This window comes from Suncus etruscus, chromosome 14, assembly GCF_024139225.1.
Source record: "Suncus etruscus isolate mSunEtr1 chromosome 14, mSunEtr1.pri.cur, whole genome shotgun sequence".
NCBI classification, from domain to species: domain Eukaryota; kingdom Metazoa; phylum Chordata; class Mammalia; order Eulipotyphla; family Soricidae; genus Suncus; species Suncus etruscus.
In genome coordinates, this window is record NC_064861.1 from 34,109,217 (window position 1) to 34,126,726 (window position 17,510).

The window sequence follows — 17,510 nt, forward strand, 5'->3', positions numbered from 1 at the left end:
TCATTTGGCTAAAATATACCGAAGAACATATTACAATATAGAAATACTGCAAAGGTGAGACCAGAGCAATAGCACAGCAGTAGGGCATTTGCCTTGCATGCAGCTGACCAGGTATGGACCCGGGTTCCATTTTGAGCATTTCATATAGTCCCCCGACCCTGCCAGGAGAGCGATTTCTGAGCATAGAGCCAGAAATAACCCGAGTGCCCACCAGGTGTGGCCCCAAAACAAAACAAAACAAAAGCAAAAACCAAACCAAAGGTACTGCCTTTAATTCCTTAACTTTAATTTTACTTTTCAGTTAACTTCTCAACATAATTTCCAAATCTGCATGCATGAGTGAAGCATTTGACTAGAGTTGTAAGTTTATCCTAAGTTCACTTAGAGTTTTAAGTGAAAATAACTTCTGATTCACAAATGAAAATAAAAATCACAAATAAAAACAAAACAAATAATGTCCCTTAACATTCCTTCCACTACCTGCTTAAAAAAAAGTTATTTACGTAAGAGATCATCTTTTCAAGGAACTAACCACAAATTCAAAAAAGAAAAAGACAAATTCAGTAGATAAAAGCAAATACATAAACCCAAGTATCTTATCTAAAATATCAGAAGAATTTTTTTAAGTATAAAAGTGATAAGAAACCAGACCAAACTTTAAAGTACTTAGTACTTAAGATATAGCTCTAGAAGCTGGAGCTGTGGAGCAGCAGTAGGGCGTTGCCTTGCACAGGCTGACCTAAGGCGGGACAGTTTGATCCCCCGGTATCCCACATGATCCCTCAAGCCAAGAGCAATTTCTGAGTGAAGAGCCAGGAGTAACTCCTGAGCATCACCAGGTGTGGCCCAAAAACCAAAAACCTAAAAAAAAAAAAAAAAAAAAAAAAAGATATAGCTCTCATATAGATCTTATACAGAATTTGAGCTGCACTATAAATGAACTGCACTATTTTCTTCCCATTTTAAATGAGTTTAAGGTGGAAGATGAACAGAATGGTCTTGTTAGTTTTAGCTGAGGCATCGTTGGTTTATGAGACTATAAATGTTTATATGAGTATTTAATGTAAATGTAAATGTTACCAGACAAAGTCCACCACACAAGAACCAATATATTTCTTCTACCTCAGTCCATGTCCCCTTTCTACTCCTTCAGCCCACTCCTTCCTTTGGTGACCTCAGCTCTGTGGTTAGAGACTAAAGGGTTATTTTTCTTGGACAGTGTTCCCTTGCTTTCAAACAAGAGCAGCCTTTAACATGTAAATACATGGCAGGTGAACAAATTCTTCAAAATTGCTTCTAGGACTGCAGACAATATACTGTATGTTTTGCATGAGTGAGGACAAGGATTATAAGTCAAGAACATTCCTTGCCCCCAAAAGGCTTCCCAAATTGCCAATACTTACTATACAACATAACTATTATTCTGTAATTATTAAAATGACACCATAGTATTAAAACTCCTAAAATAATTTAAATTGTAATTTCTCTTTACATATGATTATACAAAACTTACATAGGTACTTTATCATTCTTCAACAATGAGTAATCTAACACTCTGTGTACCCAGTGCTGATTGTTTTCCCTTTAACAACAATAAAATGAACAAAACCCCACCAGGGCTGGAGTGATACCACAGAGGCCAAGGCACATACCTTGCACATGGCCAACCCAGGTCTAATTCCCAGTAGTTCCCTGAAAGCTGCCAGCTGGTTCCCCGACCTCTGAGAGTGGAGGCATGTGTAGCCCCTCAAAAAAAGTAAAAATAAAAAAAGATGTGACACTGACAGGAAATAGAACAGCAAGCAGGGAACATGAGTTAGATCTCAGAACTGTATATGATTGTACCATCCTCCCCATTCCCCAGCCCTGGCAGATGTGATCCCTGAGTTTCACCTCCCCAACAACTTCATTTTTAAGAATTAAAATTTAGGGGCTGGAGCAGTGGCACAAGCAGTAGGGTGTCTGCCTTGCAAGTGCTAATCTAGGACGGACTGCGGTTCGATCCCCTGGCATCCCAGACAGTCCCTCAAGCCAGGAGTAATTTCTGAGCGCATAGCCAGGAGTAACCCCTGAGTGTAACCAGGTGTGGCCCAAAACCCAAAAATAAATAAATAAAAATAAATTAATTAAAATGTAAAACTTAGCTCGGGGGCCCGGAGAGACAGCACAGCGGTGTTTGCCTTGCAAGCAGCCGATCCAGGACCAAAGGTGGTTGGTTCAAATCCCGGTGTCCCATATGGTCCCCCGTGCCTGCCAGGAGCTATTTCTGAGCAGACAGCCAGGAGTAACTCCTGAGCACCGCCGGGTGTGGCCCAAAAACAAAAAACAAAAACAAAAAAAAACTTAGCTCGGAACAGTATTGCTTCCTTTTCTATTTGTATACACCAAAGCCATGTAACAATCATCCCACACTAACTCAAGACAAATAAAGGCTTAATCCTCTTCTCTCTAGCTGTTTCTAGGTTTAGAAAACCCATGAGTCAGTAGTAAAACAAAACAAAGAGTACTATTAGTGTTTTATAAGTGCCTTTACTTTGGCATTTTAATTTAGCCTCTTATGAAAAGATGCAGACTTTCACACCACTTAAACAAATGACAGAACTTGTAACTGAAGACTGTATTTTCTAAATAAACAATCTCCCTGATGTGGTCAGATGACTTACAAACAATAGATCTTTTAAGGAACAGTTCAGTATTCATATAAGCTGTGAGCTAATGGGCCCCCACCCTGCTTAGCAGGACCTTCCAGATAAAGATTTTTCACTGTGAACATTAATAGGTCATTTTTGCCAAAGAGCACAGAGAAAAAGAACTGAGGTTTATTGTCATACTTTTCCCCATAGTTATTTTACTACCACGGGGCCATTTTTGCCATTTACTTACTGGGTCTCCCAAGGCTTGCTCGGGGGACCCCTGGGCTAGTTCCATAGAGAGCTGTGGATGTGGTGCTCCTCAGGCCCTGCAATGCTGGGGTTTACCTGGGCTACCCTCAGTGCTGGGGTGCAGATTACCTCCAGGACTATATAGATCCTATAGTGCCAGTAAAGTTAAGGGGACTATATAGTCCAGAGGAGCAAACTAGCATGTCAAGTCAAAGACATAATATAAATATAAAATACATATTTCAGTTCATATCCCTGGCACAGTATATTGGTCCTCCAAGCACCACCAGGAACGAGCCAGGAGTAAGCCCTGAGAATCATCCAGTGTGAATCAAACCAAACTTCACCCTAATCAAATACCAAATACCAAATGTGCCTTGACACCCCTGTATTGTATTTCTTGGCCCTAACTTCAATGTTTTTTATTCTTGCTAAAAAAAAAAAAAATGTTGTCTCTTTTCCTTTTGTGGTAATTACATTCATCACAATGAAGATATTATAATCCAGATAATATTAAATAATATAATTTCAGAGCTCTATGGTTTTTGTTTTATATTCATGCATTGAAGAAAACCATAAAATGACTCATTTTGTGAAGAAACAAACAAAATACAAAAAATAAAAAACCAAACCCCAAAAAACTCTTTCACATGCTTTCCTGTCCTCTCAAATAATTAATCTTATGCTATTAATAAAAATCAATTATAAATACTGAAATTATTGGGGGATTTTATTTCAGAAAATACTATTAAAATAGACAACTGATGGGGCGGGAGCAATAGCTCTGGTAGAGCGTTTGCCTTTCACATGGCCGATACAGGGCAGACCTTGGTTCAATCCCGACATCCCATATGGTCCCCCAAGCCAGGAACAATTTCTGAGTGTATAGCCAGGAGTAACCCCTGAGCATCACCAGGTGTGGCCCAAAAACCAAATTGGGGGGGGGGGGGAACAGAGAGAGAGAGAGAGAGAGAGAGAGAGAGAGAGAGAGAGAGAGAGACAGAGAGAGACAGAGAAAGGGGGGAAGAGAGAGGGAGGGAGGGAGGGAGGGAGGGAGGGAGGGAGGGAGGGAGGGAGGGAGGGAGGGAGGAGAGAGAACTGAGGATAACAACCTAATTTTAAAAAGTGAACTTTTTTCATTCATTAAAATGTAAAGTTAAATCTCAAAAAGATGCCACTCTATCCATCCTAGACTGATAATCTACAAGACTAAAAAAATCCTGATATTGATAAGTACATTCAAATTGCTGGTAGAAGCGAATAAACTGGGTATATTAAATTTAAAACAATTTGGTCTTATGTGATAACAGTCAACATTCTTAGACTTTGAGTCAGAACTTCCACTTGCAAGCGTAATTCCTGTAGAAACTCAAGCGCTCACTTACCAGGAAACATGTATCCAGAGGCAAAAAGGAGCACTATTCACTATGGTCCCACACTGCTAATAACCCAGAGTGTCAATAGAGTATATTTGGTAAATATGTAATAGAAAGTCTTTGAAAATGAAGTCCAGCTACCTGTATTAATACGGAGCAATTTTATCACATTACTACTGAATGTTTTAAAAGAAAGAAAAAGAAAAACCCAAAGAACAGTATTCAATAGGACTCCCTTCTTTAAAGTTGAAATCCTAACATCTATCTCCATTTAGGATATGCACACAATGGCATGCCCTAGCATAAGAGATGCACAAAGGGCCACATAGCACTATAGGTTGGATTACTACTGCCATTTGGTCTCTCAAGCACCACATCATGTAGCCATAGTGGTTCACAGAGCCAGTAGGGAAGGCCCGCCAACAAAAGCAACAAAAGTATTCAGAGAGGGGCCCAACAGATAGCACAGCGGTGGGGCATTTGCCTTGCAGAAGAATGATGGTTCGAATCCCGGCATCCCATATGGTCCCCCAGCCTGGCGGGGGTGATTTCTGAGAGTAGAGCCAGGAGTGGCTCCTGAGCGCTGCCAGGTATGACCCAACCCCCCCCCCCCAAATAAAACCCACAAAGTATACAGAGAGTGGGGCTGGAATGATAGACAGCTGGTAGGGTACTTGCCTTTAATGCAGCTGACCCAAGTTCCATCCCTTGTATCCCATAGGGTTTTCCAACTCCATCAGGAATAATCCCTGAGGTCAGAGTCATAAGTAAGCCATGAGTAATGCCGGATATGAACCCAAAGCATTAACAAAAACACTTTTTTAATATAAAGGGTTTGAACCTGAGGACTTTATTAAAGGGAATAAAATACACTAATCCAAAAGCAGCTGACTATGTATGAGCAGCTACGTCAGAAGTAGAAAAGGCAGTTTCAGGGTACAGTCTTGGCTACTTCTAGATGTAGCAACACTTAATGTAATGCCTTAAAAAACAGGGATATTTTTCATTTCTCAATAAGAGTAACTTTCTATTTTTATTAAATTAAATCATTTAACTTTTGATTGTGGTTCTATAATGAAATTTCATATGACATTTTCTGAAAATGAGTTCTAAGTGTATCTGTGCTGTCCGAGGATTTTCTTGGCAACAAGACTAATTGCCTCTGGATATCTAGCGCAGAATTGTTGATTCATCCACTCTGATTGCAGAAATGGTTTTAATTCTTGTTTTTTTTTTTTAATTGAGAATGGGGGTTGTTGCTCAAGGGCCCTGGGGACAATCCTGACAACTGGACAGAATTGAAATGGCTTGAATATTTTCATCAGGTCTTTCAACAATCCTGGGTATCTACTGACCCATCCCATCATACCTCCAATTCCTTAACTGTTTCTCTTGAATAACACCTTAAACTTCCTAGAACCCTTGGCAAGATGGTAGTCCATTAAGAGATCCAGCATGCTTACACACATATACACACTATATATAAAATATATATGCATGTATATATAGTGTTTTATATATACATATATATACACATACACACAACAAATGGTGACGTTATTGCAGGAAATAACCATTTTGTGTTGTCACAGATTCCATGCTTAGAAGAATTCACTGACTGAATGCCATAAGGTCTTACACTGATCCCTCATACAGTACCATTCACAGCACTAAAAAAGGAATCATGTACTTCCACTTGGGTTTTTGTTTACAGCCATGTAAAGATTTCTCATTTCACAAAAAATAAAAACTAAAGTCCTTTTAAAGCCTAAAAGGCCATACTTAGCCTGCCCTTTCTAATCTCTCTGACCACATTTCTACCACTGTCCCCTTTATCCACATCTATCTCTACTGTCTGTTGCTGCTCTCATACATACAACTTTCATTTCTAGGATCTTTGTTAATAGTCATCTGATTAAAAACACTCTCATCATAGCTATCTGGTGATTTCTCCCTTAAGTTCCTTTTAGACATTGCTAATCCGAAAGAACTTAAAAGGATATATCCTTTTTCTTTCTTCTCCACAGAGCAGTTATCCCATAAACAACTTCAAATTCATTCAATATCTCCTCTACTAGAGGGAGGAAGAAACAATGTCTATTTTGTTCAGTGCTATCTCCGCAATACCTGGTTCATTGAAGAAATATTGATTATTAACAATAAAAGCACTATGTAGTGACTGTATATGTCCATTAAACAGCACGGGGACTAAAATAGTTTCACCCAAAATCACTACCACATAGAAAAACATTAAATGAAGCAGTCATTAATATTAATTTTTAAAGGTGGTGTTTTTATTGTTGGATTTTGTGTTTTTAAATCATTATTTTTAAAAATTGGATTGTGGTGAAGGTTACACAAATGTATACATACACCGACTGAATACAAACTCCCTGTACACTTTTCTATTCAAATTAAACCTCAATAAAGCTGGGGTGGGGCAGGAAGAGGATGTTTACCAGTATTGGCCACAGATGCAGAGCTCAAAGGTCGAGTACATACTTCATATATATGAGGCCCAAGATTTTAACTTCCCCATATCAAAAAAAGTCTGCCATCATTCCGGCAGCAAGGTACAGAATTCACTAGATCCTATAAAGACCAGGGCAGCAATAATCGGATATTGACTTGACCTGTACAAACATCGCTATATGTAACATTAACTACTAAAGCATGTATATACTTCAAACATTTTAAAGGTTTGAATTCCCACTGCTCAAAAAATTGGGGCTCTCTAATACTCTGTATTGTGCTGTGTTGAAATGAATGAGTAGGAAGAGAAAAGTATGATTCTTATGCTACTATTGAGAAAAATGCATCTTGTTTTCTTCCCAATATTGGGTTGTTCCTTTCTCACATAAGGAATGTGCAAGAGCAGAGGGTGGGAAGGCTTGAGTGGGAGCGTAGGCATGCAGCACTTAATTTCAGTAAATACTTTGAAAACTTTAGAGATGACCAAGCAGCCTTCAAATAAGACATTCTTGATATTGTCTAACAGAACTGCAAGGAAATGTTTTTGTGGACTGCAAAGACACAGAAAATTAATATGCGTACTTTAAATGTGTCGTCCTAGTGCCAAAAAAGGGAAGTAATTCTACCACTACAGAAATGGCATGGCCTCAGAAGCTTTATTTTTCTCAGAAAGTCAAAAGAGGTAAAAAAAACAGGTACTCATGGAATTCTTGTGGACTATTCACAAAAATGTGTATATATATATTTTTTTGGTGGTTTTTGGGTCACACCCGGCAATGCTCAGGGGTTTTTCCTGGCTCCATGCTCAGAAATTGCCCCTGGCAGGCACGGGGGACCATATGGGACGCCGGGATTCGAACCGATGACCTTCTGCATGAAAGGTAAACACCTTGCCTCCATGCTATCTCTCCAGTCCCAAATGTGTATATTAAACAGTAACACAGTACTGATATTTTGTTCTATGTAAAAGGGGACAATGATGTACCTGAGTGGTAGATCCTGCCATCTTTCATATATAAAGGACTGGCTTGATCTCTAACATCACACACACACACACACACACACACACACACACAGCAGAATTTCTGCCGCTTTATCTAAAAAAAGCTTGAGGTGGGGGTGAGGGAACTTTTGCTACACCCAGCAGTGCTCAGGGGTTGGTTACTCCTGATTCTGGCTCAGAAATCACTCCTGGCAAGCTTGGGGGACCATATAGGATGTCAGGAATCACACCTGAATTAGCCCAATGCAGGGCAAGCATCTGAGTCATCATACTATTTCTATGGACCATCTAATGCGTCATATTTATAATGGCAAGATCGTATGCTCCTATTTAAATTTCTAATCTAATATTATTCTATTTTAGCTATATGACACCTAGTTTTTGGCCTGGAACATAAGGAATTTAAGAGCTATCATTGTTCACAAAACCAGAAAAAAATACTGAAGGAACTGAAAACCAGCAACTCTTTATAGCTCCATTATGGACTACTTATAGCACAGAAAACCAGTGCTCACCAAATTGAAGAGACAGCAAGATACAGAAAATGACAACTTACCTGAGCAAAAAACTGAGTAGAAAACTCCTGGGAACCTGGACCAGTGAAGGAAAACCTAAACTATAATTGATGAAACTGCTGAAGGATTAGCGGATCTGCATAGACAAGTCTGAGAGTTTTGTAAAAAAAAAAAAAAAAAAAAACTCCCAGAGGTTAGGGGACAGTCTTAGAGGAGCTATTCTACCATGCTCTCAAAATAAAAATCAAAATTCCCCTCACCAGATGAGGGAAAAGGGTAGTCATTAAAAAATGCACCAGAGCATTCTACTTTTACAAAGCAATCTCCAAAATAATAATAATGATAACAATAATAATAATAATACTCAGCTTATTGAGTTTTGCCAGAAACTAATTGTGCAGGGGAAATACCATACTACAGCCCTTTCTTCTAACTTTTATGTCTCAACTAAGAAGTAGGGAAGGTAGGATAATGACATGGATTCCAACCCCGGAAGCACTTAATATAGGACACAACAGGGTAAAACATTCTCTGAACCCAAATCATTACCTTCCCCTAAAACCATACCACCACTGCCTCTAGGAACTAATACAACTAAATGAACTGAAAGTCTCATTGGCCAAGAGTGTAAAAGCATTATGTTCTACATGCAGGAAACCTGTGTTCAAGCCCAAAAACAAAAGGTATGGCCAAATGAAAATAAGCAAAAAAAAAAAACACCCCCCCCCAAAACAAACATAAAACTATGAGAAACTGAGAGACCCTATTATAAAATCTTTACAAAAATCCAAAGATACCAGATAAGGAAGGCTGCTGTAAAATAGAATCTGTCCTATTATTTCTATTTCTGATCAAAGACACCCCACTGGCCAACATAACTTCTAGGGAACTTAAATAGTGCCTTAGAATCAGAGATGGTACAGTGGGTAAGCCATAGCCAACTCGTATTAGTTCCTTATACTTCATATGATCCTCCAAGCCTCGTCAGGAGTAATCCCTGAGCACAGAGATAGGGATAAGCCCTGAGACATATTTGAGTTTGTACACACACCCCTGCCCACATACAAAAGTAGTGCTTCTTCCTTCTGTAGCCTTAATTTTTCAGTTTTTACCTCTCTATGGACCCAAACCTTAAAAACATTAAAAACTACTGGAGAGGGAGTGGAGAGTGATAATATAACACATAGGGTGTTTACCTTGCACATGGCCAACTTGGTTTCAATCAAGAGTACCCCATATGATCTCCTGAGGTCAGCCTCCCAGATTCAAGACTAATCTCAGAAGAAATGCCAACCTTAGCCAATAAAAAACACAGATACACCAAAAACTCTGGGGCCTCATCAGAAGGGGGATAAGCCAAAAACTATTCTGGTCCACAAATCCTGAAGCTCCTGGAGCCTGCAGCTGCACATGCAGCTATGTGACACCTAAAAATTCTGACAGCGCAGTATAAAAGGAACACAACAAACACACTGGGAAAGTAGCATAGAAGCACAATAAGCTCAGTAAGTGGAAACAGTAACTCAGGAGACTCAGCTAGCATCAAATACCTCAGTAAGTTCTCAGACTTAATAATACCATTGTAAGATATAACAATTTTCATAAATTTTCTTTTAATAAACATATTTTAATTGATTCCACTTGCCTTTTTGTGTGCATGTGTAGCACTCGGGATATTCCTGGCTCTGTGCTTAGAAACTACTCCTGGCGGGCTTAAGAGAGACCAACATGGGATGCTGGGGATTGAACCTGGGTTGGTGCATGAAGGCAAACGCCCTACCTACTGTGCTATGACTCTGTTCCCCAACCGCAATTGTCATTTTCCTGTAACAAGCAATTTGAATTATTTTGTGCTTACCAAGGAGGCAGGCTTGGGGATGGGGGTTTAGTTGGAAATAACAATGATGAGAAGGTCATACTAGTGGTTGGACTGGTGCCTGAACACTAAATGCCCAAAACAGCTGTATTATGGACAACTTTGTAAAGACAGTGTTTAAATAAAATTTTTTAAAAAGACAGTCTAGGGCCAGAGAGATAGCACAGTGGAAGCGTGTTTGCTTTAGAAGGATGGTGGTTTAAATCCCAGCATCCCATATGGTCTCCCGAGCCTGCCAGGAGTGATTTCTGAGCGTAGAGGCAGGAGTAGCCCCTGAGCGCTGCCAGGTATAACCCAAAAACCAAAAAAAGGGGACAATATAAATGTAAACAAACAAACAAACAAAAAATAAATCCCGTATCACAGAATAAAATATAAATGCACTTACTGATTCACTCAGTCAGCAAGGTAGTACACAGATTTGTTTTCCAAAGTGTCTTAGATTTTGAAGATACTAAGTAAGTATATTTAGAGCTACTAAAGATTTCAAAACTTGGTGGGAAGAACTAGCAGAAGAGTTATTTACAATGTGAGAAGTTTCATGCAAAATGGCTAGTGGGAATACAGATAATATATTAGATGGGGGAAATTTTACATAGATAATTTTCATTTATGCATCTTAAAAGATGAAGCAGAAGGACTGGAGTGACAGTACAATTGGAAGGGCAGTTGCCTTGCATACAGATGATCAGGGTTCAATTCAATCCCTGGCATCCCATATGGTTCTCCCATAAGAAGTAAGCTCTGAGCACTGCTGAGTGCAGGCTTTTCAAAAAATAAATCAATCAATCAAAAAAAGATAAAGTGGAGAAATAAAAAAAATGTCCAGTGGTTTTGAAAAAAGAAGTCAGTCAGTTATCTAAGAAGTCAGTCAAGATCATTTACTAAATATATGACACTAGGCAAAAAAAAACTAAGCCTACTTTAACTGAGAAATAGAGTATACTCACAGAGGGATGCTGTGAGGAAAATGAAGTGGCAAACTGTTAACTACGTGAATATGATGTAGCGGCCACACCTTTCATACACTGATTTCCAAAACGTATAACTTATTAGCAAGCCATCTCATTACCTCTTCAAGTTACATCCTTCCCTCTCTGATCCTCTAGAAGCAGTCTACTTGGTACAAATGGACATCCTTATTCGCCTTTTAAAGTATGTCTAGCACAGATTTTCAAAGAACTAACTCAAAAGACATTATTTTTAATCAGATCTTCAGATATACTATGAGGCTACTTAGACATGCCCTGCAGTTGGAAAGATCTCGATTCTGAGAACCAGTGGTATGTTTTAATAAGCACCCCACCCAATCTCAACACAGATTGCTTCATACTTACAGGCTGGGGCTGTTCTGCAATACAGCAGTTGAAACACAACCAGAATTCACTCATGCTTATAGTCCCAGGTATAAATAAGCACCAATGAAGTTTCTAAAAATCTCAACTTGGGAAGCTTTACAAAGCACACTCCTAAATATAATCAATCTTCAATGATGACAAACTTGTATTACTTCTCTGTGTTTTGCTTCTTGATGTATCTTATATAGTCAATTTCATAAAGAAAAAGTCAGTTCCTTCTTTGCTTCTGATGCTACAGAGACTTGTTTCTGAACCACCAGGAAGATTTTAAAAACTGTATCTTGACTCAGGCATGTATCAGATAGCCTAGAAGAAAAAAAAAAACAAGTTACTTTATTTATCCTCAGAAGTCTTCATCGGTCTATGATTGTAAAAATAAGGTTCCCCCAAAAGTAAACAATGAAAAATAATCAAGATGTGAATAAAATGAATTCACTATTTTTTAGCTTTTTTTTTTTTTTTGGTTTTTGGGTCATACCCAGCAGTGCTCAGGGGTTACTCCTGGCTGTCTGCTCAGAAATAGCTCCTGGCAGGCATGGGGGACCATATGGGACACCGGGATTCGAACCAACCACCTTAGGTCCTGGATCGGCTGCTTGCAAGGCAAATGCCCTGTGCTATCTCTCCGGGCCCTTTTTTTTTTTTAGCATTTTTTTTTGAGTAACAGGAATATAACTATTACTATATCTTGCTTTCATGGAGCAGTCACTTTATAGTTTTTAGAAGTATGAGTTAGAAGCCAGATTGATAGCACAAAGGGTAGGGCATTTGCCTTGCATGAGGCTGAGAGCCAAGTTCCATCTCTGGCATCCCATACGATCCTCCAAACCTGGCAGGAGCAGGAGTAACCCCTGAGCATAGCCAGGTGTGGCCCACAAACAAACAAAAGTATGAATTATCTTAAATAAAAATATTTTAATCAAAAATTAAAATGCTATGATTGGGGCCAGAGAGATTGTACAGCAGGGAGGGGATTTGCCTTACAGGTAGCAGACCCATGTCATCCTGGCATCCCATATGATCCCTGAGCACACCACCAAATGTGGGGCAGGAGGGACAGTTGGTAGGAGGGATGGAGGGAGAGAGGGAGGAAGGGAGAAAATATCTATCTAAATGATAGAGGGCAAAAGAAATATTATAGCCTTGAAAGTGGCTGACCTAGGTTCAATAGCCAGCACTACATATGGTCACATGAACATGGGCCTAAGTACAGAGGCAGCAGAAGTGTCTGAGCTCCCCCACCCATGACAGCAGTAAGCATCCCAAACAGTGCACAGCACCACAAGTAAAGCATGCAATGCCTACCAAGTGCTACCATTAACTCTAATCTTCAGTCAGGGTAGCAGTGGAAACAAAGGGAAGAGGGAAAGTAGTCAACTAACGATATTTAAACAAAACCAAGAGTAGCAAAAGTGGTCGTCAAGAGTCTTAACTGCTGTACTATCTCTCTGGCCTCCTTCTTAAATATTTTTGAAAGAGATGTCATACATTCATTTTATATGCCAAGTATAAATCAACAAAGTTCTATTACAAAAAATTTTAAATGATTAACTTTAAATAAAATAAAATCTCTTGGGGCTGGAGTGATAGCACAGCAGGTAGGGCATTTGCCTACCAGTGGTCCTCAAACTATGGCCTGCGGGCCACATATTGTATTTTTATCTGTTTTATTTCTTCATTGCAAAATAAGATATATGCAGTGTGCATAAGAATTCGTTTGTAAGTTTTGTTTTTACTATAGTTAGACCCTCCAATGGTCTGAGGGACAGTGAACTGGCCCCCTGTTTAAAAAGTTTGAGGATCCCTGGTACTCAGCCGACTCAGGTTCCTATATGGTTCCCCAAGCTTGCCAGGAGCGATTTCTGAGTACAGAGCCAGGACTAACCCCTGAATATCAATGGGTGTGGTCCAAAAACAAACAAAACTAAACTAATTAAGAAAGGAATGGCAGCTATTTTTGTTTGTGCTGAGTATGTTCAGTGAAGACAAACGCATATAAAAACAACACCATAAATGCATGGAAGTAATAAAAGCAAAAATTGAAGATCTTGATTTTAGAGACTAGAGACCAGGCTCTTTTAGAAACTACAAGAAAATGCACTTTAACGTATGAGCACTCACAGAAGATCAAAGGAAGATTTTCTGCCACTATTAACATCTAGAACCTGGAATGCTTGTTTCTGAGCAGGGATAAATATCCCTTGTCTCACAAACTTCAAAACAAATACATGATAGTGTTGCAATTGGATATGTTCACTGGAATAAATAAATATATCATGGCTTATACTCAAACATTGTTTGACTTATTACCTCTAATCTTCTTAGAAAAATATAAACAGAAAAGGTTAAACGCACAATATTCTAAATGTTATTTCAGTTATTTAAAACCTTAAATTGACTCAGAACTAATGACGTTAGCCATTAAAGTCACTGTGAAAAGAACTCTTTTTTTAGCCAATTCTATGAAAACAAACATGTCTTTGTTTCAAACTGAAAATTCTTTATGCTCATCCTTACTGTGACAGCACGCACAGATACAGAGCTACTTGAATATTTTCAAATCCATTAAATAGAAATTTTTATATTTTAATCTTCTGGTTATTTTCTGTTTTCTTGTGTGTGTGTGTGTGTGGGGGGGGTGAGGGTCAAACCCAGAGTCTCACATGGCCTAATACTGATCCACATTCCCAATCTAAAATCTATTCTTTGATTCACTCCATCGCCATGGTTTTTCTCATCTATATATAAGGCTAGCCATTTTCTTTTTAATCATGATTTATCTTTGCCAAAAAGTACCTTAAAAATTAATCTGGGTTAGGGACTGGGAAGGTGGTGCTAGAGTTAAGGTGTCTGCCTTGCAAGTGCTAGTGTAGGAAGGACCGCGGTTCGATCCCCCGGTGTCCCATATGGTCCCCCCCAAGCCAGGGGCGATTTCTGAGCACATAGCCAGGAGTAACCCCTTTTTTGGGTGTGGCCCAAAACAAACAAACAAACGAACAAAAAATTGCTCTAAATGTCATTTTGAAAATCTTCTACTTTTATTTCAATTAACAAAAGGGTGTCCCCCTTCGCAACATCATCAAAATATGAATTTGGCTCAAAACACAGCTCAGCACATTCCACATTTAAATAGAGGTCAGACTGGTCTAGAGCACCCCAGAGACTTTGTAGCTTTGAATTCCTAAAAAAAGTAAGACTTTACAAAAGTGAATGATCCAGGCCACTTCAGTGACTATTAGTTTCCTCCTCTCCTTACTTTCCACACCTAATACAAATGCACAGATACGAGCTACAAACCTTCAGACTTTGAGTACTAATGTTTTAAAAATGTGTTAGCACCTTAAACACATTTAACAAAATTGCTTCCTTGGATTAACTTTCAAAGAAATAATAATAAAGCCTTGATTTGAAAATAAAGACAATGAGGCATACCATTAGTTAGATCTTCCTTAAATTTTAAAGATATAAATTACTTCAATTTGAGGCACTGAGCATGCTTAAGCTTATGTGAAATGGAACCAGAACCTTAATACTTTAGACTTTTGAAGTACAAATCTATGCTGTAGTTAGAATATCACTACTTTTTAACAAAGTCACAAACTATCACCAGTTTTTTTTTTAATTTCACAGGTTTGAAATGCACAGGTACAAAATTAAATGTTTGGGGCCGGAGAGATAGCATGGAGGTAAGGTGTTTGCCTTTCATGCAGAAGGTCCGTGGTTCGAATCCCGGCGTCCCATATGGTCTCCCGTGCCTGCCAGGAGCGATTTCTGAGCATAGAGCCAGGAGTAGCCCCTGAGCACTGCTGGGTGTGACCCAAAAACCAAAAACCAAAAAAAAAAAAAAAATTAAATGTTTATGAAGAAATTATATATGTTATAAAGAGTATACTGATAGGATGCTCTATCAGAGCTCATATAGCAAATAGCAGAATTAAGTAAAATAACAAGTAGGGCTAGAGAAAGAACTGCAGAGGGCATAGTGCTTGCATACAAGAAGCCAGTTCGGTTCCTGGCATCATGTACTCTACCCCCAGGACTGGCAGGAGTGACCCCCAACCAAACAAGTGATTATTCATAGCTACAAACTTACAAAAAATGCCTAAAACTATAACAAGAAAAAATGGAGAAAAAACTGTTGTGTGATATATGTTAAATCACTTATTCTACACAATAAAAATGAATGCTAGCTTAAGGCCACATAGACAACTCTCACTAAAAAGGAGGCAGAGAATAACATATATGGAATGATTTCATTTATATGATTTTTTTTGTGTGTGTGTGGTTTTTTGGGTCTCACCCGGCAGCGCTCAGGGGTTACTCCTGGCTCCATGCTCAGAAATCGCTCCTGGCAGGCTCAGGGGGACCATATGGGAAGCCGGATTCGAACTGATGACCTTCTGCATGAAAGGCAAACACCTTACCTCCATGCTATCTTTCCAGCCCTCATTTATATGAATTTTTAAGACCAGTTAAACTATTTTGTTTAAAGATATGAATATAGTCCTCTTTGCATCATTGTTCTCATAATTAAAAATAAAAAAAATTAAAGAAAAAAATAAAGATATGAATACAGATCTAAAAGTAAAGCAAGAAAAATGTTAATAGTAGAGATTACCTTTAGGGAACAGATTGCAAACAGAAAGAAATTATAAAGGCAAATTTTCAAAAGAGCAGAGGACTGAAGTTCTATCAAAGATGAAAGTTTGACCTTTTCCACCTGGAGAAGCTAGTGGTCTCCATTTAACATGTATCTCTTGCTCATTTCTCATTTCTCTAAGCAAATTTCTCTTTTATTTTGGGGGTACAAGAAACGGGGGAGCACCAAGATGATCTCTGAGCAAAGACAGGTTCGATCAAAACCAAACCAAACCACCCCTATTTACTTATTTGTTTATTTATTTCCTTCCTTCTCTCTCTCCTCTCTCCACATTTCTACCAGTATTACAGAAATTATTCATCAATTAACCAAGTTTTAATTATCAATAAAGCTTATTCATAGTTGTTCCAGCATTTAATCTTTCTCAATACAGTTTAATAATATTAATACTGACTGTGGTACTCTTAACATCACTCCAAAAGAGGACCATAATGTACATAATAAGAAGTTTCAAACTATGATCCTATCAACAAGCCCACATTTCTGTGGTTAATCAAGCAAAACCCATGTTCCATGAACAGAGACACAGAGAACAATGCAATTACTGACACGGAGAAATGATTTTTCCATATATGTAAAGTGACCAACCATAGCTTAGTCTCTCATTTTTTGTAATGGGATCAATACTTATTTTACATCTGGCTTTTTGATTATGCTTCTGTTTCACATTACTTTTAGTTAATCATTCATTTTTTGTTGCTGTTAAGCAGATTTCTATAGTTCAAATGTAGTACAATTTAATTATCTTATTAAAGTTAAAAGATGCATCACACAAATTCTCTGACACCAATTCTGTCTGCATTTATAAAAGAGTCTTTATTTCTCCCGAGTATATATACTAAGGGATAAAATTACTGGGTTATTTTTGAAACGTAATTTGAACTTAGTAATGGAATGTTAATCGGTTTTCCAAATGAGTACCATTTTTAATGTGTATCAGCAATGTGAATGACAGCTGTTCAACATCCTGCCAACATTTTGTATTGTCCATTTTTGTTTGCCTATTCCAGAAGGTGCGAAGTAGAATCCTTAAGTAACTAGCTTGAACTTCTCTATAACTAATGGTATTTGGTCTTCTCATACACTTGTAGAACATTCACCTATCTTTTTTGGTTCGGCAGATATCTAGAGATTTTGCACTTTTAAACAGTTCTTAAGTTCTTATCTTTATATATTATGGATTTAATGCTTTTCCAGTAAATGTTCTACATCTTTTCTTGGTCTATATTTCCTTTTCTTTTTAAGGTAAAAAAAAAGGAAATTTCTCCAAGAGTATTTTTGTTCTAGGTTTATGTTGTTTTGTTTTTGGGTCATCCCAAAGGTGCTCATGGCTTACTCTTGGTTCAGGGATCAGATTTAGGGACCATA

The 17,510-nt window shown here is 38.3% G+C and overlaps 1 protein-coding gene across 3 annotated transcripts in view; it reads right to left on the reverse strand.

Moving 5' to 3' along the window:
* Positions 1-17,510, reverse strand: part of CDC42SE2 (CDC42 small effector 2) — a 69,094-nt gene that overhangs the window by 22,219 nt on the left and 29,365 nt on the right. For 2 of the 3 annotated variants that reach the window (XM_049786813.1, XM_049786812.1), the window contains exon 2: positions 11,462-11,788. In XM_049786813.1, the coding sequence (XP_049642770.1) occupies positions 11,462-11,515 (54 nt within the window). In that variant the 5' untranslated portion in view covers positions 11,516-11,788. The remainder of the gene's footprint in view (positions 1-11,461; positions 11,789-17,510) is intronic. The other variant, XM_049786811.1, reaches the window with a different exon arrangement.